Source organism: Helicoverpa zea, chromosome 31 (genome assembly GCF_022581195.2).
Source record: "Helicoverpa zea isolate HzStark_Cry1AcR chromosome 31, ilHelZeax1.1, whole genome shotgun sequence".
Lineage (NCBI taxonomy): Eukaryota > Metazoa > Arthropoda > Insecta > Lepidoptera > Noctuidae > Helicoverpa > Helicoverpa zea.
The window spans coordinates 4,399,025-4,423,165 of record NC_061482.1 but is presented as its reverse complement, the minus strand read 5'-3'; the positions used below and the strand labels follow the sequence as shown (position 1 = coordinate 4,423,165).

At 39.3% G+C, this 24,141-nt stretch overlaps 1 protein-coding gene across 1 annotated transcript in view; it reads left to right on the top strand.

Annotated features, from left to right (window-relative positions):
* Positions 1-24,141, top strand: part of LOC124645205 (dynein axonemal heavy chain 6) — a 45,485-nt gene that overhangs the window by 417 nt on the left and 20,927 nt on the right. Inside the window, exons 2-48 of the mRNA XM_047184982.1 lie at positions 350-434; positions 540-624; positions 1,246-1,459; positions 1,706-1,847; positions 1,936-2,175; positions 2,260-2,477; positions 2,808-2,991; positions 3,194-3,765; positions 3,842-4,074; positions 4,213-4,361; positions 4,523-4,651; positions 4,716-4,822; positions 4,897-5,047; positions 5,165-5,374; positions 5,532-5,744; positions 5,948-6,094; positions 6,194-6,370; positions 6,462-6,716; positions 7,298-7,444; positions 7,521-7,774; positions 8,033-8,151; positions 8,339-8,512; positions 8,861-9,020; positions 9,338-9,483; positions 9,690-9,841; positions 10,057-10,249; positions 10,470-10,609; positions 10,691-10,876; positions 11,009-11,164; positions 11,371-11,598; positions 12,466-12,686; positions 12,812-13,023; positions 13,348-13,460; positions 13,540-13,682; positions 13,806-13,998; positions 14,283-14,506; positions 14,656-14,911; positions 15,041-15,231; positions 16,185-16,357; positions 16,584-16,767; positions 17,801-17,966; positions 18,285-18,446; positions 19,090-19,266; positions 19,603-19,799; positions 21,283-21,445; positions 21,722-21,804; positions 22,419-22,530. Of these exons, the coding sequence (XP_047040938.1) occupies positions 350-434; positions 540-624; positions 1,246-1,459; positions 1,706-1,847; positions 1,936-2,175; positions 2,260-2,477; positions 2,808-2,991; positions 3,194-3,765; positions 3,842-4,074; positions 4,213-4,361; positions 4,523-4,651; positions 4,716-4,822; positions 4,897-5,047; positions 5,165-5,374; positions 5,532-5,744; positions 5,948-6,094; positions 6,194-6,370; positions 6,462-6,716; positions 7,298-7,444; positions 7,521-7,774; positions 8,033-8,151; positions 8,339-8,512; positions 8,861-9,020; positions 9,338-9,483; positions 9,690-9,841; positions 10,057-10,249; positions 10,470-10,609; positions 10,691-10,876; positions 11,009-11,164; positions 11,371-11,598; positions 12,466-12,686; positions 12,812-13,023; positions 13,348-13,460; positions 13,540-13,682; positions 13,806-13,998; positions 14,283-14,506; positions 14,656-14,911; positions 15,041-15,231; positions 16,185-16,357; positions 16,584-16,767; positions 17,801-17,966; positions 18,285-18,446; positions 19,090-19,266; positions 19,603-19,799; positions 21,283-21,445; positions 21,722-21,804; positions 22,419-22,530 (8,536 nt within the window). The remainder of the gene's footprint in view (positions 1-349; positions 435-539; positions 625-1,245; positions 1,460-1,705; positions 1,848-1,935; positions 2,176-2,259; positions 2,478-2,807; positions 2,992-3,193; positions 3,766-3,841; positions 4,075-4,212; positions 4,362-4,522; positions 4,652-4,715; positions 4,823-4,896; positions 5,048-5,164; positions 5,375-5,531; positions 5,745-5,947; positions 6,095-6,193; positions 6,371-6,461; positions 6,717-7,297; positions 7,445-7,520; positions 7,775-8,032; positions 8,152-8,338; positions 8,513-8,860; positions 9,021-9,337; positions 9,484-9,689; positions 9,842-10,056; positions 10,250-10,469; positions 10,610-10,690; positions 10,877-11,008; positions 11,165-11,370; positions 11,599-12,465; positions 12,687-12,811; positions 13,024-13,347; positions 13,461-13,539; positions 13,683-13,805; positions 13,999-14,282; positions 14,507-14,655; positions 14,912-15,040; positions 15,232-16,184; positions 16,358-16,583; positions 16,768-17,800; positions 17,967-18,284; positions 18,447-19,089; positions 19,267-19,602; positions 19,800-21,282; positions 21,446-21,721; positions 21,805-22,418; positions 22,531-24,141) is intronic.

Here is a 24,141-nt window from a genome sequence, read left to right as displayed (position 1 = left end):
ATATAGTGCGCGTAAAAGCTTTCCATTAAGCCAATTAAATTGCTTAAAACCAGAAGTGCAAATTACCGCAAAATATTTTGCTGCACAATTCTGATAACTCGTGATTTTTTTGCGGTAGAATAATCATTTTGTACCTGCAAAACACCTAGCAATAAAATAAATAAACATTTGTAAATATTTTGCCTACATCTCTTCGGCATCGCCTTCTAATAACCCAATTTTTAACCTAGATTCTAATACAGAGGCTGTCCTGCAGTCTGACCTAGTTTAATAGTTAGAAAATATCTAATCTTCGAAATCGATGATCGATCCGTCTATGGAGATTTACATGATCTGTGAAAAATTTCAGGAAAGCCCGAGAGATTCCTTTCCATTTACCACACAAGAAGTTGTTAGAAAAAATTGAATATGTGAAGAAGGAACCCGAGCCACTGGTAGATAATTACAACTCTTTTATCTTTTAAATTTAATTCGCTACGTTACGTACATACCTGAAGAACTATGCTTAATGTCTCTATAACTTGTATTTTAATTTACAGACTGGATTTGCAGCCGCCCAGGAGAATAGATTAAAAAAAGAAAGAAAACCCGGAACTTTGGAACCCATAAAAGTAGAAGAAACTGGTTAGTGATTGGAACAGTTTAAGCATTTTTTATTCCTTCCCTGTTTATATTGGCAACTGGTCGGCAACGACAAATGTTTTGCGCTTAAATTTCGCTGTGTCAATCATACTAACTAATATTCGCTTCATTCTTATTACTGTCCTCTTTCAAACAGTCGATCCCTCTCTTCTTGGGTCTAACTCTCACTCTCCGTGTCCATTAATTTATACCTATAACACTCTCTATAGCAGGTTTCACTTCTCATCACGTACCCACAATTCGACAAAAGCCAACCTCATTTTGTCTATATCTTCTTCTTCGTCTTCCTCCTGCCCTGTTACCAGTCTTATTTAGGGTCGCTTTCATTTTTCCCTGTCACTCGTCATACTTACATTCATTCCCTTCCTATTCATGTCATCTTTCAGGCAATCCATCCATCTTTTCTTAGGTCTTCCTCTTCCTCTCCATCCATCTACATTCATACTTAGCACACACTTTGTTGCATGCGTATCATCCCTCCTCATTACATGCCCATACCATGACAACCTTCTATTTCTCATCTTTTCTGTAACTGGCGCTACTTTCAGACATTGTCTATTTTATCTTATTAAAAACTTAATATTCCTTCCTAATGTCTTTTAGGTGTTAAAAAGAGGAGGAGGCTTATGATCCAGGAATCCAAAGCTAGCTTAGATGAGAAAGTGTATGAGTCGTCAGATCCTCTAAAAGTGAAGCCTCCGGTGGCGTCGCAGACTGACGTAATTCATTACGTAAGGGATCACCCATCATGTGGATTCTTATACATGATCTATGCTGTGCATCCTCAAAATGTTTATTTCACTCCTTATTACCTCAAGTGAGTACCTTACAAGCTATTAGTTATAACACTATGACTTCGGTAGAGTTCGAAAACTTTAGCTGTTTCGAAGGTCACGTCTTCCTTGAAGGAATGTTAAAGGTTTAGCTTAACTTATTGTTTTACAAACGGTTTCCAGCAGAAAGTATACGAGATTGAATTATAACTTTACCATTCTTAACATCATCAGCTCTTGCTACACAGACAACGTTTTATGCCATTGATGCTACTTGCTTCTGTTTCCAGGGTCGTTCCCTATGAGAACATCGACAAACGAAACTTTTTCACAATCAGTCCATGTGGCGTTACCCACTATTCTAATGAGATGGTATTTACAAAACTACCAGCGTGGGAACAAGAGTATACCATATTCGTTAAACTTACAGACGTAAGAATACAATATGAGCAGATATAAAAGAAAATTCCTATTCAATCTTATTCTAGTGATTAACTTCTTCAGTTTACTTTCGTTTCAGATCAAATTCTTCAAGTTATATCGCTATTGGAAAGCGTTCTATGTGTGGAATAAATCTATAGCGTTTAGAAAATATACTAAAATTCGTAACAAGCTAGCTAAGAACCTTTTCATTTTGACGCCGGTTTTAGGCAAAGCCTTGCTAAGTATCCAGGCTATGTGCTGCGAAATGTACACGAAAACATTTGCCGATTTAACCAGAGACATGGACACTCCGTTCTTTTACTTCATTGAAGATCAGGTAAAATATCTACACAATTAGGGCTTTTGCTATTTATCACCGTTCATTTGACTCCTTTAAATATTCGACCTGCGTCTTTTACAGATGAAACGAGTCGAATATATAAGAGACAAGCTCATAGAATTTCGCACTGTTGTCATGGATGTGATCACACAGTCATGTCATACAGCCTTGTACCAGCAAGGATTTGTGTACGATGATAGAAATATACCACCCTTTCAAGTTATTAGAGGGAAACCCACTGGAGGCATGTCCTATACGGAGAAAGCGAACAAACGAAAGTATTGCGAAAGATTAGCTTGGTAAATAACTGTTATTGATATCCTGGTTAGGTATTTAGTAAGTATACTAGCTCCACCAGAATGTACTAAAATTACAATGATGAGGCAGTTATTCGCTGAAATACGTAGTTAAGTCCTAAACGCCACGTTTTTTGATATGGTTTGCAATATTGTACGATAAGTACCTACTTAGAACCAATTAATGATATTCACCCGTTTGACCGCTATCGTATCTCATGATGTTGTCGAAGGTGGAGCACTGTCTCGAACTTTTTATATAAAAAAACGTTCAATGAACATTTAATTCATTCACATTGGGGTATTCTATGCTGTTATTACATATCATTGCAGTTTTATTAAGTTAGCTGATTACATGACCAACTACATGTTATACCGACTGACGAAAAGGTCCAACAAAATGATGTCAGATATGCTTCGTATTCACGTTTCGTTTACTCCCTCGCCGACTCAGTTGATGGATGAGGATATCGAAGAAGTTGTGGAATTGCTGCCACGAGCTACAGATACTTGCAAGGTGACTCCACCGTTACTAAACCGTTGTAAACTACACGATCGTAGTCACCACTACATTTAATCTTACTACAAATGTTTAATATGGGTTGTTCATTATTTGCTTGTTAACCCAATAAATTAAAACTAGCTATTGCCGCTGTTCTTATAAGTACTTATTCCTCATGATATATTAAATGTAACTTACGTTATTAATAACATTTCAGTGGGCTCTGTTCCAAGTAGATGCTTACATCAAAACAAGTGGTGAAATGGAACTTAACCCCAGCGAGAAAGTAATCCTCACTTACTTTGAAAAAATTACGAATTACTGGGAAGAGTACGTGCGTACTTTTCACAATTTCTTAAACGACGAAACGTTGCAAATATTCGTGCAGCCAACCATAATGGGCAAGCAAGTCGACTGGTCTGCAGGACTATCACCGAATCTGTATTTCTTAATGAACCAGGATAAAGATATGCTGGCAGATATTGCATACATACCGTATTCGGTTAAATTTGCTTACGAAAGCGTCTGGACCTTCTTGGAACGTTTCAAGAATTTCAAGGATAACTTTCGCGACTCTTGTGCTATGGATATTAATGTAATTAAGGAAGAGAGAGATGTATTCAAGTTCAGGAAGATGTGTGATACTTTTGTAAAACAAATGGAGTCAGTTGAAAATATTTTGCCCTACCAACCTTTGGGTATGCTCTTTTTGTGCCTAAGTCCCTTCGTCGAACTATTTAGACCACAGCCAAGAAAATTATTTGATGTTGTGGCAAATACTACTCCTGAGTAAGTTGACTGAATATTAAAGTTTTGAATTAAGATAGTCTGGGCACAGTTAATATTTAATGTTTATTTTGAATAGGATCGGACACAGTTGCATTGAAGAAATAGTACAAGGCATAGAAGACATCAATGATGACATAATTAAAGAACCTGCAACAGCTGCCGAACTGGTCGAATTTAACTTTATGATGGACGGACTTGAAGCGAGGGTAGCATTCTTGGAAGAGCGGCTAGAATACCTCAGGGAACTTTATGATCTAATGGGAGAATTCAACATACCAATCTCACCTGATGATATGACTGAGTATTTAGGTTAGTTTTTCCACTCATGTTTTTAAATATGCCATTATGGTGATGATCTTGCCCAAAACGGAGATCGCCATACCCACGGAACTGAAATGGTAGTCGAAAAATAATCATTCTCATTTAAAATATTCTGCGTGTATCTAGGTTTGAGCGTGGCTTTGGGTACCTTACGAACTAACGTGGATGCCAGATTGGAAACCCGCAGCAAGCTTGCCGGACTTTTCGCGAGCCAGATCGGCAAGGACATCATGGAACTTATGCTCGACGTCAACAAACTCAGGGACGAAGTTGCGGTAATTAATTATTATTTGTCACTTACATACAAAAGACATTAGTGTCTCATCTATTTCTTTATAAAAAAAACTCACATTTTCATAATTAGTTCCATACAGCTCATGTACCACTGCACATTTGATAGTGATATGGGGTTTTTATTACGTTGTTCTGTCTTTAGCAACCGTGGTTTTACGATGAAAAGTCAGACATGGAGAAAGTATTGGAAGCTTTGCAAGAGTTACAGGAGAAACTTATGGCCTGTTCCGCGAGAGAGAAGCAAATACGAGATTGGCAAAAGATATTTAAGGTATTTACTATTTTTGTCGTGGAATAATTTATCAGACGGAAGAATTCATAAAATTGTATTTTAGATACCACCGGCCCGCTTGGAACAATTGGATGAAGCAGTTAATGACGTGAAAATGAGACAATTGCTATGGAAATCTTCAAAAGAGTGGATTGACATGTACCAATCCTGGTATGTCTTTTTCGAAGCTAAAACTGTTTAATAATAATGTAACAACGTTTTTAACGCAATCTTTATTTTTGAAGGTGTGATGCACCGTTCCAAACGTTGGACGTTGACGAAATTCAGACAACTACGATTAACTTTGGCAAGATATTTAATCAACTTGACAAAGGTATACCTGCGAACAAAATTGTGCCGAAATGTAAGGCTACTATTGACATCATCAAAGAAAAGGTTTGTAGGTGTAATATTTTCAATTTTCTATATCTTTCTTTTATGATTAGTTAATTTCCTCTGAAATATCGATCATGATCATATAGCAAACTCTTATGTCATATATTTCAATTTCAGCTACCTGTCATGTCATACTTACGAAACCCAGCATTGAAGCCACGTCATTGGGTGAAGATTGAGGAAATTCTTCACACACGATTCACTCCTGACACTGAGCTTACTCTCAAAGTTTTTGAAGAACTGCATGCCTTCCAACATGCTGAGGAGTTGATGGAAGTCGCAGGGCAGGCCAGCTCTGAGGCTGGTTTAGAGGGCTTGCTTAAAAAGGTAAATCATAATATCACTAGGCGTATCGAATTTGTGAGCGATGATAAATATACGTAAGCGTAAGAGGTATGATAAATATACGTGAGCGTAAAAGTATACGTAACCGTAAGAGCCGGCTACATTTTAAGAAGTTAAATGGTCAAATTCTAATTCGTAGGTGGAAGAAATGTGGGCTTCTCTAGAATTCCCCGTCATATTACATAAGGATGCTAAAGACGTTTATGTGCTGGGTGGTCTGGACGAAATTCAAACGTGTGTTGATGAGAGCAACATTCATGTCAGCACTATACTCAGTTCTCGAAACTGTGGTCCCATCAAGAGCAGGGTAGAGGAGTGGGCGAGGAATTTGGATCTTTTCTCTAAAACTTTGGTAACTTTAAAACATATTTCGTTAACTAGGTCCTTGGGCATCTCTGCCTTTTTTGCATCAAGACGATGTAATCGTGCATCAAAATGAACGTTTTGACGAACTTGATCAGAAAGCCAAGAAGAGTCACGGCATTTTGATAACGAAGATGATGAACCAACTCCGAATTATTTTATTTGTTCTAAAAGTCTTTATTTTATCCACAGGAAGAATGGCACACTTGCCAACAGACATGGATCTATCTGGAGGTGATTTTCAGTGCACCCGACATTCAGAGGCAATTGCCAAATGAAACTAGGCTGTTCACTATTGTCGACAAATCCTGGAAGGACATTATGCGTAAACTGGCAAAGGTAAACTAAAAGCTTCGAGCTTAAGTAAAGTCCATGCAAACTTTATTAGGAATGGTGTTTACAAAGTCAAGATTTTTACTTCCTTTTTCCTCTACCTAGGTACCTCTGGCAATGCCAGCGGCAACTCAGCCAAAACTCTACGAAGAATTCGTGAGAAATAATGAGATGCTCGACCAAATAATGAAGTGTCTAGAAGCTTATCTTGAAACCAAACGAGTTGCTTTCCCAAGATTCTTCTTCTTGTCTAACGATGAACTTTTAGAAATTTTGGCTCAGGTAAATTGACTTCTTCGATTAGAAAAAGATCTTAAAGCTAAGCTATACGTGCGGTTTTAAAAATTTAAATATGTTATTTTAATTAATTTAGACAAGAAACCCCCACGCTGTACAACCTCACTTGCGCAAATGTTTCGATGCCATTGCTAAACTAGAATTTGGCGTGAAACTGCCCGAAAACGAGATGGAAGTAACTGAAGAGGGCAATCTTGTGGAGAAGGAAATGTCTTTCCAATCGAGAGATATGCTGCAAGCTAAGCTAGCTAAGTCAGCTAAACCAGAAGATCTAACTACAGATATCATTGCCATGTTGTCACCTGAAGGAGAACGGGTTAACTTAGGAAAGGTAAGCATTTCATAGCATTTAAGGGTGCGTCCACATCTGGCGAATGCGCCGCGAATGCGCAGCACGCGAGCCGATCGCGAGCTGTCCGCGAGCTGCGCGCGTGCATTTTTGTTCGTGCGCCGCTTCTGCTTGGCCCGCGCGCAGCTCGCGCGCGACCTAAGCGCCGCACGCGAGCGGCGCGCAGGCGGCGCGCGACGTCTGCCATCTTCGATAGTACTGAGCCAATATACGGAACTGTAAGGGCGAGAACTGATTGCGCGCAGATCGCGCGCTCTATACGAGCCTTGCGTGAGTTGCGCTAAAGAGGCGCACCGAACTATTGCAGTGACTGCACGCGCGCAGCTCGCGGACAGCTCGCGATCGGCTCGCGTGCTGCGCATTCGCGGCGCATTCGCGGCGCATTCGCCAGATGTGGACGCACCCTAACGTATCATTGCATAAATTGTGTTTAATGTTACTAATTCTATTATCTTACTAACACATTAAGTAGATATGACTAATGACTTTAGTATATAATACTTATAAAAAGTATAGCATGGATATAAAATGAGCCGCCATATCAATGAATGATGCATTTACAGGGGCTGAAAGCGCGAGGTAACGTTGAGGATTGGCTCGGAAAAGTAGAGGAAGCAATGTTCGCATCAGTCAAGAGATGTATGAAAAATGCTCTCAAAGACTTCCCAACAAAGCCACGAGTCAAATGGGTTCAACTTCATCCTAATCAAGTAAATGATTTTCTTAATCTTAAAGATCATTATTAGAAGTCTATTTAACCAATTTAATTTTAAATGTCTTCCACAGATAATATTGACGGTATCCCAAATAATGTGGGCGAAGGGTGTACATGAAATTTTTGATCTCGAAATCCCTCTCCGCATTGATACCGGGCTAATGGATTATGAGAAGAAATGTATATCAGATCTTAATGATTTGGCTGCTCTAACTCGGGCTGATATTGATCCATTGTTCAGGAAGGTTCTATGCGCTCTTATTACTATAGATGTGCATGCTAGAGACACTATCACACAGATGGTGGAAAAACATGTGCAAAGAGCGTACGTATTTATCAATAAAAAAATAGTAAAGAACTCCTATTAATTTAATTAGTGTTAATTTGTGTTTTGTTGTTGGGTTGTATGTTCCTCAATTTTATGCTGATTAGGGAGATAGTTCCCTGATGACAGAGTAATGAAAACCTCTTTCTTAACTGTTTGATTTTAGTTTGTTTGATAGTTAGCAGTCTAGCTAGAGTTCAGTGTATTTATTCTAATTTCCTGTATTCATCTTGTAAATCTTATAAATGGCTATTCTAGACAAGATTTCGAATGGTTGAAGATGATCCGTTACTATTGGGAGGAAGACATCGACAACTGTGTAGCCAGAATGTCAAGTGCTATGTATGTGTATGGTCATGAGTATTTGGGTGCCGGCGGTAAGTAAAGATACCTTTTATTCTTTTCTACAATTTTTGTGATTTTTTGTTTCTACGTCACTATTTAGTGAAATTTTTTCAAAACTGCAACATTTTTTTATTTTATTTGATGGCAGGAAAAATGAGTTTAATTACAATCATTCATTTTCAACCGTATCAACATTTCGCGTTGAATGTATTTTATCAGGTGTCCTTGTAATTACTCCATTGACTGACCGATGCTACCTTTGCCTCATGGGGGCGTTGCAATTGGATCTGGGAGGAGCTCCCGCCGGCCCTGCTGGCACTGGAAAAACTGAGACTACCAAAGATATGGCAAAATCTTTGGCTATACAGTGCGTCGTCTTCAATTGCTCTGAAGGTAGGTTTGGAAGGTCAGATATGTAGGTTTGGCTTCTCTGCTACTAAAGGAGTCCATGGAGTTTCTTGCCAGATCTTTTCCATGGGATCCACTTTTGTAACCGTACAACAAGTGTTTTACTTTTCATAGAGTCTGTAAAGGCCAATTTGAAAAAAAAAAATTGACTTTGAATCTTTCTGAATAACAGCGTAGAGTACTTACCCTGGAGTGACAGCTTATTAAGATTCTGATTGTTGGACACGATACCCGTTAGTAAGACTGGATATAGAACATCTCTTGTCATAGAATCCTGGTCTTTCAGGTAAAGATATGTAAGTATCCATTATTACAGTTAATTCAACATTTTAGGGTTGGACTATAAAATGATGGGACGTTTCTTCTCCGGCCTTGCAACCTCTGGTGCTTGGTGCTGTTTCGACGAGTTCAATCGTATCGACATTGAAGTGTTGTCTGTGATTGCACAACAACTCATTACCATCAGGAATGCCAAGGTTGCGAGACAAAGCAGGTAGGATATACTTGTATTAAAATTGCATTAGGATGGTCGTTTCTTCCTAGTTCATAATAACTGAAGGATTGTCTCAGCCAATTCGATTGCCCCATGAAACCAAGATCAAGCATGAATTCTCAACTTTACCTGAAATATTTTCATCCCAATACCATGCATGACATGAAAGATGAGAAATTGCAAAAATGTAAAGGGTAGACGTGTCATTTACAAACATTATTTGACGATTGATTATATAAATATAAGCTTAAGTGTATATCATGCTGAGGTAGTTACTTGTAGCAGCTACGCAAACTGACGCTGTTCAATTTCATCAGGTTCATGTTCGAAGGGCGTGAGATCAAATTGGTTCGCAGTTGTGCCGCTTTCATTACTATGAATCCCGGTTACGCCGGGAGAACTGAACTGCCTGATAATCTTAAGGCTCTTTTCCGTCCCATATCTATGATGGTACCGGATTATGGTAAGATTTATGAGGGATGTTGATTTAAATTTGCTTTGTCCGCAACTTCCTCCGTATTACGTAAAAACTAGGACCCTGATAAAAGGTAGCCCATCTCCATCTTCAGGCCTGTACCATGGCAAATTTTTTCTCATCATATCAGTTGAATTAACATAAAAACGTAAAAAAACTCTTATTCACAAACAAAATACGGAATTTTCTTTTAGCTTTGATCGCTGAAGTTATCCTGTACTCGGAAGGTTTTGAATCTTCGAAGGGTCTAGCTAAGAAGATGGTGCAAATGTACAAGTTGTCCAGCGAACAGCTATCGAAACAGGATCATTATGATTTTGGTATGAGAGCCGTGAAGAGTGTGCTGGTACGTGATTGGAAAAAATATTGTCGTTTTTAACTAACGCACTCAAAAGTGCTTTTAGTCACACTGCTTTTAGCTCTGCAACTAGGTTGACATTTTAAAAAAGCATAGTGCTTATTGGTAATTAAACATAGTTTGACTTTGATTACCCAATGTGACAACTTTGATTGAAACTATTACCAATTCCTTGATATAGCCGACACCTATTTCTTATTCAGGTGATGGCCGGGGCCCTAAAACGCGCGAGTCCAGACCAGCCCGAGGAGATGACTCTACTGTGTGCACTCAATGACAGCAATTTGCCCAAGTTTCTAGCAGCTGATGCCATACTATTCGCTGGAATACTGTCTGACCTTTTCCCCGGTGTGGGATTACCTGAAAGAAACTACGGTGTCATGGAAGACGTGATCAGTAAGTTTCGATGATTCTAATATTAAATGTACCAGACGTTATGTGATAAAAATTCTGACCCAGACAGACTATAAGAATAGATTGAAAAGATGGCTTTATAAATATCGGTAGGTCTGACCTTCCCATTTGATATCACAAAATCAATATACCTTCGGCTGATTTAAATTCTTAAAATAAACGCTAACATTTCAAGAAAAGCGATAAATGTGCTGTTTTACAGGGGATATGATTCTTGAAAGGAAACTCCAAATCGAAGTCTGTCAAATAAGAAAAGTGATCCAGTTACACGAGACTATGATTGTACGATGGGGTGTCATGTTAGTCGGGCCAACCGGTGGAGGAAAGACATGCGTTTTAAATGTAAGATTTATTTCAGCTTCATCAAATTACATAGACATACCTTGACATTCCTCCACATAAATCAAAATGAAAAATTTTTAGGTTTTAGGAGACACTTACGCAAAACTTTGCGAAATGGGGGAACCTGGTCCGCAGAATCAGATAGTGCACAAGTACATAATGAATCCGAAGAGTCTCAGCATAGGTGAATTGTATGGTGAAGTTAATTTGCAAACGCTTGAGTGGCACGATGGCATATTACCTCTCAGTTTACGAACCGCTGTGCAAGTAAGTATAAAGATCAAGCTTAGAGTCAATTATATTTTAAGTTTTTTATTATTTGAATGAAATGGAAGGGATTATACAGAAATTAATGCTATACTCTTGACTCTTTAATATTTAGGGTTTATACATGTTTAGTGCGATAAACCGGATCATCAATGGTTGATCTGCGACGGCCCCGTGGACGCCGTGTGGATAGAGAATATGAATACAGTGCTGGATGACAACAAGATGCTCTGTCTATCCAACTCCGAGAGGATCAAACTGACGCCTTACGTGCACATGCTGTTTGAGGTACTGTTGAAACAAAACAAAAATATAATACAAATGTAATTTTAATGTGGTTTGAAATTGTATGCTTATTTTAGGCAATTACTAGCCATCAATTAAGTGCACTCGAACGCTAATGAGACAGTGGCATTTATATTGCCATGTAATATGTTTTTAATAACGAACTAACCAGTAAATTATAAACAAACTAATCAGAAATGTCTGTAAAGGTAGCAGATTTAGCACAAGCATCACCAGCCACAGTATCCCGCTGCGGCATGGTATACATAGATCCGAATGAAATGGGCTACATGCCCATGGTACGTTCCTGGATAGATGAGGGAGTCGAGAGAAACTTCTTCACTCAGGAGAACTCAGAGTTCGTCCTCGAATTGTTTGACATGTTGGAAGTTGGGGTCTCGCACGTCAACACCAAATGCCGCGTTGGAATCAGCCAGGTTATTATCAAAAAGATTAAGTATTTGTTTGGCTCTGAGATCATTTTTTTATCTATTTAATAGTTATTTGTTATACAAGAGTGCAAAGTTGCTTTTTAACCGCGGGCTCAATTTTGATGACCGAGCAAGCGAAGCGATAGCGAGGGAATCAAAAGAGCACAAGGTGAAAATTTTTTGCACTCGAGTGCAACACGTAACTTTTCATCCCACCTCATCGAGGAAATTACTAAATGCAAAAAAACAAAATGGCGCGCACATATGAGTATCAAATTAAAAAGAAGTGCCTATTAAAGTTCATTTACTTGAAAACTCAGTTTAAAAATGAAACGAGGTTAAAAATCGATGTAAAAACAGTAATAAAAATTACTTAATTAATTGAATAATTATTTTAAGCAGTATTTTAATTGTTTAATATGTATTTGTTTGAAAAGTCTTATCAAGATTGTCACAAATGGAGTATTGCACGCGATGTTCTAAATTCAAATCACTTTGCCGCTCTAGAGGATAAAAACGGCTTTTGCGCTCAGATATCAAAGGGTAAAACTACTCTTTCCGAGATGGTGGGATGAAAAAATAATTACTTTCATTTTCGTCATTATCTTCGTGCCCTTTCCCAATTTTTATTTGGTTTTTGATGTGGTGTGGCATCTATTTTTTTCCACACTTCTATGTCTGACGTCGTCTCACACATAGTTTCCAGCCATATCGTTTATCAAAAAACTTTTCTGTCGTTTCTTTGGTCGTCCTCTTCCTCTATTCATCTTTCCTTCCCCGGTCATGCTTACGCTTTCACCATTATAAACGCGTACCTATTTTTAGGAATCGAAAGGTTGTCTTACCAAATAAAGGGCTTTTTCTGTTGCGCAGGTAGACATAAGCAAAGTGTCAGCTATCTGCTACCTCCTGGGCGCATTACTGTCGGAGCCAGGAGATCGGTTTCCTGACAAGGCGGCAATCAAAGTGTACATTGCACAGTGCTTCATATTCTGCTACGTTTGGTGTATTGGTGGCAATATTCTAGAAGAAAACCGAAAACTCTATGAAGAAGTCATAAAAAGACAGTTCGAGATTTATGAGGAGGCTGAATAGTCAGTGGCTTTTCTCTTTTTTCTTTTCATTGTTTCATCTCAATCTTGTCTTGCCCTATATAAATTGACGATTGATGATAACGATTTGACGAAAACATATTCAATAAGATGTTTATTTTTTTCAGCTTGCCTATGGGCTTCAACTTCTTTGATATGTATATGGATACGAGAATGCGAAGGCTTAAAGTATGGGCTGATATTATTCCCGAGTTCTTGTACGACTCCTCACGGCCATTTTTCGAGACTCTCGTGCCTACTATAGACACAGTACGATACGGCTATCTGTTTGAAAAGCTGCTGGGTTGCGGCAAGCCTGTCATGTTTACTGGAAATACAGGTATCAAAGGTTTTGAATTACATATTTGGAATAACTAAACCTAGATGCGGTAAATAATACCTTTTGTTACCTAGGTTTTAAGCCAACGTCATACCTTTTTATAAGTACCATGTAGGAGAAGGTACTTACTTCTAGGTATAACATGAAAGTTGTACAAGCCGAGGTATTTTCTTATTCATCGATAAACATTTAAAGTAGAACGAAACGAAATTTCCTTTGCAGTTAACCTAGAAAATATGGGCCTCACTTTATTTCCGCAGCTGTTCCGATGTTTTTCCAGTTTATTTTCTAGCGGGACTGACGTTTACATTTCTGTGCTTCCAGGTGTCGGTAAAACGGTTATAGCAATCGAAATGTTAAATAAAATGGCGCTTGGCGGCTATTTCATACCTTTCATATTGAACTTTTCGGCTCAAACTGGCAGTGGCCGGACACAGGTAATATTTTTCTAACTTAAAGTTTTCTCAAGTTTAAATTTTGACTAAAGGGAGATAAAATTTTCGTTTTCTCCATTAGATAGTTATTGAATCACGTTTAGACAAGAGGCCACGGAGGGCATTAGGAGCTCCATTGGGGAAAAAAGTGATAATTTTCATAGATGACGTGAATATGCCTCGTCTTGACATATACGGCGCACAACCGACTATAGAGCTACTGAGGTAAATACTCTCAATTTTATACAAGGTGACAAGATTGTTCTTAAAGTAACAACCTGCTTCGGAATAGATTATCAGTAATTTATCTCGCAATGTAATAATGTTGGCTTGGATATGTCTCTACAGGCAATTCCTAGACTTCGGTGGTCTGTACGACCGTGACAAGTTGTACTGGAAAGATATCCTCGACGTAGTTCTGGCATGTGCATGCGCGCCGCCCGGGGGAGGTCGCAACCCTCTTACCGCACGATTCGTCAGGCATTTCGCCATGTTCTACATAAGTGCACCTAATTCTGAAGCTATGAAGACTATTTTCAAGGTTTGTAATTTACAAAATACGATTATATGCTTACAAATCAAACGTAGGATCTGTGTTTCATCTTCTTTAATAAATAGCACTGACTTGATTAGACAGACTGTGACGTAACGTATCTTGGACTGTCACATAAATAATTGAGTATAACGTGTACTCATGGAAGTAGGTAATCTAACAACAGCGATTCTTCCTCATTCAGTTTGTACTTACAATACTGTATACCTATGTATAATAATATACTTACAATAGTTTTCCTCATCGACTCACAATATTTTTCAACCAATCAGGCGATCCTAAAGGGCCACATGGAAGACTTCGTAGCCGAGGTATCGATCCTTGGAGGGCCTATTGTCGATGCTGCAGTTGAGTTGTATCTGAAGATTTGCGCCGAGCTTCTCCCCACTCCAGCTAAATCGCACTATGTGTTCAACCTCAGGGACTTGTCCAAGTGCATGCAAGGAGTTCTACAGGCTGACGCCGCGTACATGCGGGCACCGCAAGGAATGCTCAGGTTATGACAGTTATTATGAGGAATAACACTTGTCCATTGCTCTCACTGACTGAAGCTGTCACCATTATGTTCAAATGAAATTCAGGTTATTATTTTCCTCAAAACTAGTCCTACTGCTGTAATTCTGATGACAATATGCGTGATTCTAGGCTGTTCTATCATGAATGTCTACGCGTCTTCCACGATCGACTCATCAACATTGAAGATAAGAGTTACTTCTACCATCTCATGACCACTGTATGCACGAGGAACTTCCAGACACCTATTCTAGAAGTACCCGACGATCCCATCATATTACAACCACCTCTTCTGCTCTTTGGTGATTTTATAAACTCTGCTATTCCCAAAGAAAACCGAAATTACGCTGAGATACCTGATCTGAAAAAGCTTACGGTGGTTCTAAAGGTTTGTGTGTGTTTTTTATATACGTAAGTACTTTTTATAAAAGAAGTATTAAAAAAGTTAAACAAGCCACAAGACTTTCATGAAGTATGATACTATTACGACTGGCTTTTAACTGAGAAACATTTGTAGGAATACTTAGAAGAGTACAACTCAACGGCTCGCGCCGAGATGCACCTGGTGCTGTTCCAAGATGCCATAGAACACATAGTGCGAATAGCTCGGGTGCTGAGAGCCGAACGTGGCCACTGTCTCATGGTCGGCCCTGGTGGCTCTGGTCGCAGGAGTGTGTCCACCCTCGCTGGTCATGTCAATGAGTGCAAGTAAGTAGTCACCAATAGAGAAGACGTGGGCCGTAATGCTCCTTCTTTCTACTTTCTATCCAAAAATCTATAAACGCCCCGCTATGATGTTTTATATGTTGTTCCACGTAGGTACAAATGCAAATTTATGACACGAAGGGCTCGAATTTTTTTTTTTTGGTCGTACTTCTACGTTCAGCATGAACCTAATTATCGGTAGATAAGTACCTGCTGATATTTTCCTGATGTAGCCGATGGGTCAAAATCTCGTAGTTTTGTAGATCGCTACATGATGATTTCATAAGATGCAATTTCAGCTGAGTAGATCTTAAAATACATATGAAACGTAATGCAACTTGCCTACATCCTACGTAGACATTATCCCAAATCAATATAGTTTGGTCCGTCACGGTTCATTTCTGACTGCCACGGTCTGAAGGATACGAAGTTCAGTAAATACCTAACTAGGGGAGTCGGTTAATGGACGCTTTCAATTGACCAACATGCAATTGCATAAGATGCGCGATAAACCAAAGCAATATTTAATGTCATTTTACCTATGATTTTCTTATTCTTTTCTTACAAGGAAAAATATTCCGTTCGTTAAGATTTCTTTTTTCAGTTTTTTTGTTGACCTTTACGACGTGATTGCAGTTTCTTGTGATAAGGCTTAGTAGAAAGGTCAGGATGCTATTACCGGGGCTGTACTTTAACGAAGTAAATCCCCAACTGCCTTTGCCTTTTTCTCTCAATTTTAATAGGATTTAGCGGTCGGTTGGAAAAACTATCCTTCGCTTCGAAATAGTAAAGATGAATAGAAAACATCTTTATGTCGCAGCCTCACTATTAAAATAGCCGTTCAGTCCAACAGCCTTTTGACTGAACAACGCTATTCGCAACTAAAAAATACCTGTTTGATTGGATGGCTATTCTAAGCAGATTGGCTGTGACAACAATACATATTTCAAACACAGATGCATGGGTATGGAGCTGAAGAGGAATTACGATACCCCAGAATTCCATGAAGATCTTCGCAAGATGTACATGAGAGCAGGAGCTAATTTTGAAGATACTGTCTTCCTATTCACTGATACACAGATCACAAAGGAAGAATTTCTCGAAGATATCAATAATATGCTTAACTCTGGTAAACATATAAAAAAGCTAAAATATTCCTTTGTTATGATGCAGGTGAATCAACGACATATGCATCTACAGGTTGCAATGAGACTTTTAGTCGGATATAAAATAGTTGTCTCACAACTGAAATGGTTTGTTGTATACGTTCACACCTACGACCTGACCTCATTAAATAATATAGGACCATAAATTTGCCTATACGACCTATTCCTTCACCTCAACCTCTTTCACAGGTGAGGTACCGAACTTATTCGAAGGTGACACTTACGAGGCTGTTCAAACCGCGTGCCGCAACGAAGCAGCCAAGGTCGGCATAGCCGGTGCAGACCGCGATGGCGTATACTACTTCTTCATCAACAGAGTCCGAGGGAAACTCCATCTCTGTATTTGTATGAGTCCTGTTGGAGAGGCGTTCAGGTAAACTTTTTTCAATAAGGTTCATTTGGGAATTATTCGGCTGTCACGATCATCTGAAAAATTCTAAATCAATCTTAATAAATAGGTATAATTCCGTTAAAAAGTTATCTGTATAGTTAACTATGGGTGTATACGTAACAGATCGATTGTTAAGTGTCTTTACTTTATTGGGCATACTAGGCATAAGTTTGAATGAACCGAACTCAACAAAGGTAAACAAGCTGCCCCGGCCAAGGTGAAAACAATAGTTCAAAAACTACGTTCAAAAGCGAGAGTGTCGCCGCGGTTCGCGAGTTGACCAAATCTCGTCTATTTCGTCGTGACCGTGACCTTGCACTTTCATTCATTCGCAGTTTGGAATGCTGCCAAAATTTACTCTTGAGGTCCACAGACAGCTTCGGAAAACGATAGTGACACGAAATTTGGCCAAATAAAAATTTGGGGGTCCAAAAAAATAAGTTTGGAAATTATTCAGTCAAAATCCAGAGAAGGCTATTTATGCAGCCCGTTTTATTGGGTGGATCAATAAATCTTGATTAAGGTCAGCGGCAGGGGGGTGGCGGCCGGGTTACGGCTGCGCTGTGCAACACTCCCCGTGCCCCTTGCACCTCAGCTGCAGCGAGCTTGCTAACTACGCACAAGTTTATTTTATTACATAAATAAACTATGACGCAAATTCAGAATCAGATGGAAAGGGCTGGATCCTGTTTCGCCCCCCACCGTCGATCAATACTGCAACTTAGTACATAAATATTTGCGTTACATGGCTAACAGCGACCCGCCAAAATTAGTTTTTAGTCAGTAGAAGTTTTAAAAACAACTACGTTCCCATCTTCTACAGTTAACGTAATGAAAAGTCCATATAGGATATTAGATTCAATATCGCTATTCCGAGAAGATAATTCTCGGAAAAGACTACGGGTCCAAGCGGTTAGCATCTTTTAGCATTGACATAAAAAAAGCAGAAAGGATCATGAACAGCCTTTAAGTTGTTTTTAATCATCCTCTAATATGCAATCATACTTTTTTGTAGACGTCGATGCAGAATGTTTCCATCACTGGTCAACTGCTGCACCATTGACTGGTTCACAAAATGGCCGCCCGAGGCTCTGCTATCTGTAGCCAAACAATGCCTACACCCGCTGGGAAACAAAAAGATTATTGACCAAATCTCATCAATTTGCGTAACTATGCATCAGGTGGGTAGTTTTTTACTCCATGCAAGGTGTAAACACTAATTTATATTTCATAGAAATCAGGTTTTCCTTTATGCCATTGGGTTGTTGAAGAAAGGTCACAATTGGAAAGGATTCCGCGCTGGTCACGGGCATCTTCTTAAAGCTACCATCAGAAACCTACGGGGCAGACATGCATTCAGTAGTGGACTATATTCAGTAATGGACCTCCTACGGCTATGTTCCTGATCTGCATTTCCGTATAAGCTAAGCAACCTAAACTAAGTTAAGCATTGGTACATTACCTACATAATTCGACTATGACATTATTTTTATGAATAGGACGTGGATATAATGACAGACAGATTATATCAAGAGATGAGGCGTTACTTCTACACCACGCCCAGCAGTTATTTAGATTTGCTCAAGCTGTACCTGATGCTGTTAGACAAAAAGCAACAGCAAATCATACGCGGCAGGGACAGGATCTCTTGTGGATTACAGGTAAGGATTTATCATCACGTCGCAATGAAATGATTTTGGAAATCGCAATATCGATCAAAAAATTTAATGATTACCTTTCTATAAAATTACTTCAACCAAGGTTAGGAACCATAACAAAACAATCAAGTTGACTTTTACTTTACGTTGCTCGAGAACTCGTTAGTCCTTGTACTTGAACAAATATTGGTACTGTGATTGAAAAATAATTGAAGGGAGATTTGCGAAGTAGAGGGGATTCGACGTGCTCCCCAGAGAATATTTTCAATGTCACGCTATGAAGGCGACATCTAAAAGGTCAGGAGTGTCTTGGCCATCAAAATATGCATTTCAATAAAACCAGTTTTCAAATATCTGAACTATGTTTTGTTTGTATGCATTGTATTTAATCTACCGGTCGCTAAACTCTATTTTGATACAGCTGTGCGTCTGAGGTCGTGTCTGATTGTCCTCTCATTTGACTATGAGAGATTGGTAATTGAATAGGCATCTGTGTCCGCTTGTACACTATAATTACCTGCGCAGCTGGCTGATCTCCGTAGAAAGAATAGCCGCCGTGGTTGACAATCGGTCTGATTAATCGTTGATGGTATTGTGTTACGCTGCCTTCGTCGGGTATACCTAATATTGTATTATACTTAAACAGAAACTGTACGAAACATATGAAGTGGTCGGCACGATGGAACATCAAGTCCGTGAAATGGAACCGATTCTCGCGAAGAAAGCAGAAGAGAGCATTGCGCTGGTCAACAGGCTCAAAATAGAACAGAAGGCTGCTGATCAAGTCAAATATGCTGTCATGAAAGATGAAGCAGCAGCTAAGGTACGCTTAAGAAATGTCCTTACCTACTGCAGAATTAATCAATGATTTGATGTAACTTATTCGTCCAAGCTTCTTTATCTGTCTCTGCTGCACTTCTTCTTTCCATTAAAAGCACACCGGAAGCGATACGAATAGGCTTCTTTGGTACCCATCTATTGTTACATATAACTTTCAAAAAGTGACGATAGCTCAGCCTAATTGAATAAAAGATATTGGGTTTTAAGTTTGTCTGATGAAAATCTGTAATCCCCATTCAAAATTATAAGCTGTTGAAATCGAAATTGCCAGTGAACTTGCAACAATATTTCTTATGTAAAATATCTTGACGATCAACAGGTAAAAGCAGAAGAAGTGAAACAAATAGCCGATGAGGCAAAAGCCGACTTAGCACTTGCTATGCCTGCTATGGACGCCGCTCAAGCTGCACTGAAGGCGCTCAACAAAGCAGACATCAATGAACTAAAGGCCTTCCAGAAACCTCCCGCTCTAGTGCGGTTTGTCATGGAGCCGATCTGCATACTGTTTGGAGCTAAGTTAGTATAAGCCTCATCATAAGATGGTATAGGTACTGCGAATTACAATAATCCATCCGTTGTTTTTAAATAAGAGATTGAAAATTGACACTAGCTTCATAATAATTAGTAAGGACATCAACCAATTGCTATGACGATTGGTTTGAACATGACCATCAGAATATTCTATTTATATTTACAATACAGCCACCTTGGTTGTATTACTGTACGAAGCCACATAGCGCGGCTGCTGTCTCGGTGAGACAGACAGATTCCCGGGTACCGGGTTTTAAAAACTTTTAGTTAGCATAGTTGTCACTATCCGCAATAGTGCAAAGGTCTCGTCAATACTAATAATATAAGCCCAAACACGAGGTACTTTACATATTCAGTAATCGAGTTCCCTCGACCTTCTCTGGTCTCCATCATTAGGTCAGCTACAAACTTTCACTATTGAGTAGTGTTATTAGGCATACGCCTGAATGTAAAGTATTTACCCTATCTATGTCTACAACACAACTTCCGAAACTTGCCCTCGATTTCTCAGGGTTTCCATCATCAGACCCTGACCTGATGACTGTGGGGCCAACGCGGAAGTATACCCTATCAAACAAAAAAAGAATCATCAAAATCGATTAATAAATGGCGTAGTAATCGCGTAACAAACACACAAAAAAAATACGGCTCTTTTTTTGAAGTCGGTTAAAAAGGAATAGTGAGTGCAGCTGTGTCTGCGCAATGCTTATGCTAATGCCATTAGGAATGTTTCGCAGACAGAATATGCTAGATGGCGCTTAAGTCGCAGATAACAACGGGGACCGCTAGGCAGAGCTAGTTAATTGTTGCTTCAAAAGATATATGACGCGAATAGGAAACAACACTAGATGACGCTAGTTGTGAATTCAATAAATATTACAACTAAATTATTTACAAATTCGATTACTCAATATGGTTGTTCATATTCTAGCCCATTTTGGTTGATGTCCTTTCAATCTCTAATCAAAAAACAACATTTTAATAATATTTTAGCGACGTCTTAGTTGATTTCGACCAGCTCTCAAATAATATGTAATGCAAAATAAATTATCATGTAATATCATTACAGTTCAATTCATCGTTCATCCCCCCAAGACATACTTAAAATATGGAACTATTCGTATCCACATGGCATAGTAAATTGAAAATAAAAGTTGAGGTCAAGAAGTCATTGGAACATTTTAACATAAGTACATTTTTAACAAGAAGTTTTTTGTTCTACCCTCAAGTTATTTTTCTCCGGTGTTCGAGGACAAATCAAAGTCCATTTGACTTTGATCTGTCCGTTTATTGAAATTATGCTTATTAAATAAGTAATTTTTAAAGGTAGAGGAAACCGTGACGAATAAACATTCCTGCAACACAGCTGTTGGGGTGTCGAACTCCAGTGTTGAAGCTGGTGGTCTCAACTAAATAAAACCCTATTTCGTCTATTACAATTATGTATATTGTTATATATTGTTACCAGGCCCGATTGGGACAATACAAAAAAACTGCTTGCTGATGTCAATTTCCTAGGCAAGCTCGAAGATTATGACAAGGATCACATCCCAGACGCGACGCTGAAAAAGCTGAAAGTTTACCTAACCCACAAGGATTTTAATCCAGATACTGTCGTCAAAGTATCGAAGGTAAACAGTAGTTATAGGAAATTGCAGGATGAATGCCTTCGTTAGATACCTATTACTTGTTCAGGATGGCTAAAGGTTGAACTAGATAATTTAGTATGAAATGCAAGTAAATAATCTCGTCATAACAATCTTTCCTGCATTGAGCAAAACTTGTTTGCCGCATTGATTGAATGAACGCTAATTAGGACCATTTCTTGGAATTTTCCTACGTACCAATTTACTATCTACTTAGTTTATATTTTATTTATCTTTATATTAATTATGAAATGTGCTTAGGTATGCCGATCCATGGTGCTATGGGTGCAAGCCATCGATATGTACGCCAAAGTATTCAGGGTCGTGGAGCCAAAGATAATCAAGTAAGAAGGTCAAAGTAGTTAATCACCACCAACCTCCTTCCCTTATCTTATTTTGGATGGTTTGTATTTCCACACCTCGACAAAGAATAGCTATGTCCTGGTCGAAATTTATTTATTTATTCATTCATACTCACTTTGTTTAGCAGATTATTTTCCAATTATTACAATTGAGTCGTCATTACGGTTAGAACCTAATCCTAAATTGTTATAAATGACAACAATATGTACCGGGTACACCATATGAAATTTCGCTAACGAGCGAGTACAAATTTCCACTCGTTGTGACAAAATCGCAATTATTTAGGGAACTACCGGACTGATTAGAAAAATTATTTCATTGTTACTAGCTCATTGATCGACGAAGGCTATAGGCTTAGGCTACTTTTTATCCTGGTTCGTGCAGAGATTCCCACGGGATGCGGGTCAAACCGCTGGTTATTTAATAAAATTTAGAGCCTTATTAGGTATATCTTTGCAAGTATATCGCAATCATAACTATTACATTATATACCATTATATTATTTCCAATTACTATAACCATTATGTTAATAGAACCATTTATCTATGTGACAAAATATCTCATTACAATTATACCAGCTAAGCTTTTTGTTTAGGCATAAAGAAGCAGCAGGTATATTGAAGAACGTGATGGCAGTACTCAGGGCCAAACAAAAAGAGGTGGAAGCCATCGAGGCCCAACTCGCCAAGATGTTGGAAGAGCTACGAGTATGTCGCTATGCATTTTATCTCATTACTATGTCAGTATCTTTGGTACTTTGTGACAAGGACATTGGAGCCTATCTGCGTGCCCATCTATCCATCTACTTCACTCCGGACAGGATATTTATGCACAAGCGAGATGCAGTATGTAGATTATAGATGCACTGCCCCGGACACCTCACCCCCCCTAAAGGTTGGCAATCGATACCCCCTTCCTCCTCCCACCTGACACGAACATTAAAATTATTCCGAGCCAGCCTCCACGTCATCTAAATTTGGATGAGCGCCTTTACACGTGGTAAAAGTAAGGATTGAACCTGACCTCTTGAACGAAAAATTCGAATAGCTATACATACTCCGTTTGTGTATTCATTTCAAAAAACGTAAATAATCTTGATATGACTTTATACACAAATACATATTTAAAAAATAAACTACTTTAAACTTTTTTTTAGCGACGTAAAATCATCAAATGACCCCTCCCGCTGTGGGTTAGCAGCGGTGAGGGAGTGTCAGACTCTTACTGACTAAAAAATCGTCGTGTTCCGTCATAGGCCTTTTATGTACCAGGGCCGCGGTATCTCTTTCGAACAACCCGCAGCCCCGGCAGGCCTTGGCCCTGCTGGGCCCCGCTGGGGTTGCTTTGAGGAGCGCGTGGAACAACGCGCGCCGTCGACACGGGTCTGTCGTCTAGAAAGACAGAGGGACGATGAGCCACCCGAACTCACCGCCCACAGACCCACGCCTACGGTGGCCGGGAGTCATCTCGCGACACCCGGCGCCCATGGTGTCTACCTGGTCCAGCGCGGCGGCCGGGATGAGAGGTGCGAACTCTCTGGCGTTCCGCCTCCTCCTTCTCGAGCATGACCGCTTCGCAGAAGGAGGCGACGGCATCCCATTCCCTCTCGCCCCGGACCATGGCCTGAACCAGGGCCGGACGCGAGAGGTCGCCGCCGCCCAAAGCCTCGACGAGGACCCGGCGGTGCCCCTCCCATGCGGGGCACACCTGGACTGTGTGGTCCACCGTGTCCTCGGGGCTGTCCGCACAATGGTGAAATAAACTACTGCTTAAAGCAATGATTCAATCGATGAAGTGGCAGTCATTATTGTATTAACATTTTATGTTTAAGGTGAGTTTTTATGAAAAAGTCATATAAATTTTTATTATTATTTTTATATTTTTTAAGTACCTACTCAAATGGAGTATAGTTAGGATCTGACATTCTTGAAGTAAATGTAATAATTGTGTTATACAAGACAACATAAGTCAAAATTATTTTTAAATAGGTAATAAGTACCTATCCTACCCTCAGCACGCATTTATAAGCAATAACTGGATATGGCTTTAAATTATTGTGGAGAAAGTGATTATTTTAAGATAAAAACCAATATTGACCCGCCGCAATTATCCACCTCACCTGTCATTGCCAACCTGGTGCATCTAGTCCATCTTCCTTCTAGTGGTAGTATAGTCAAAACGCATCCAAGTGAGATAATAAATGCCTTACTCGAGATAGGCAGGCAGCAGCAACTTCGTAGCTGAAAATATCCTAAACTGCGCTCACCAACACCCATGCCCAGCGTGGTGAATAAGTGCAAATGCTTGAGGTAGCTATA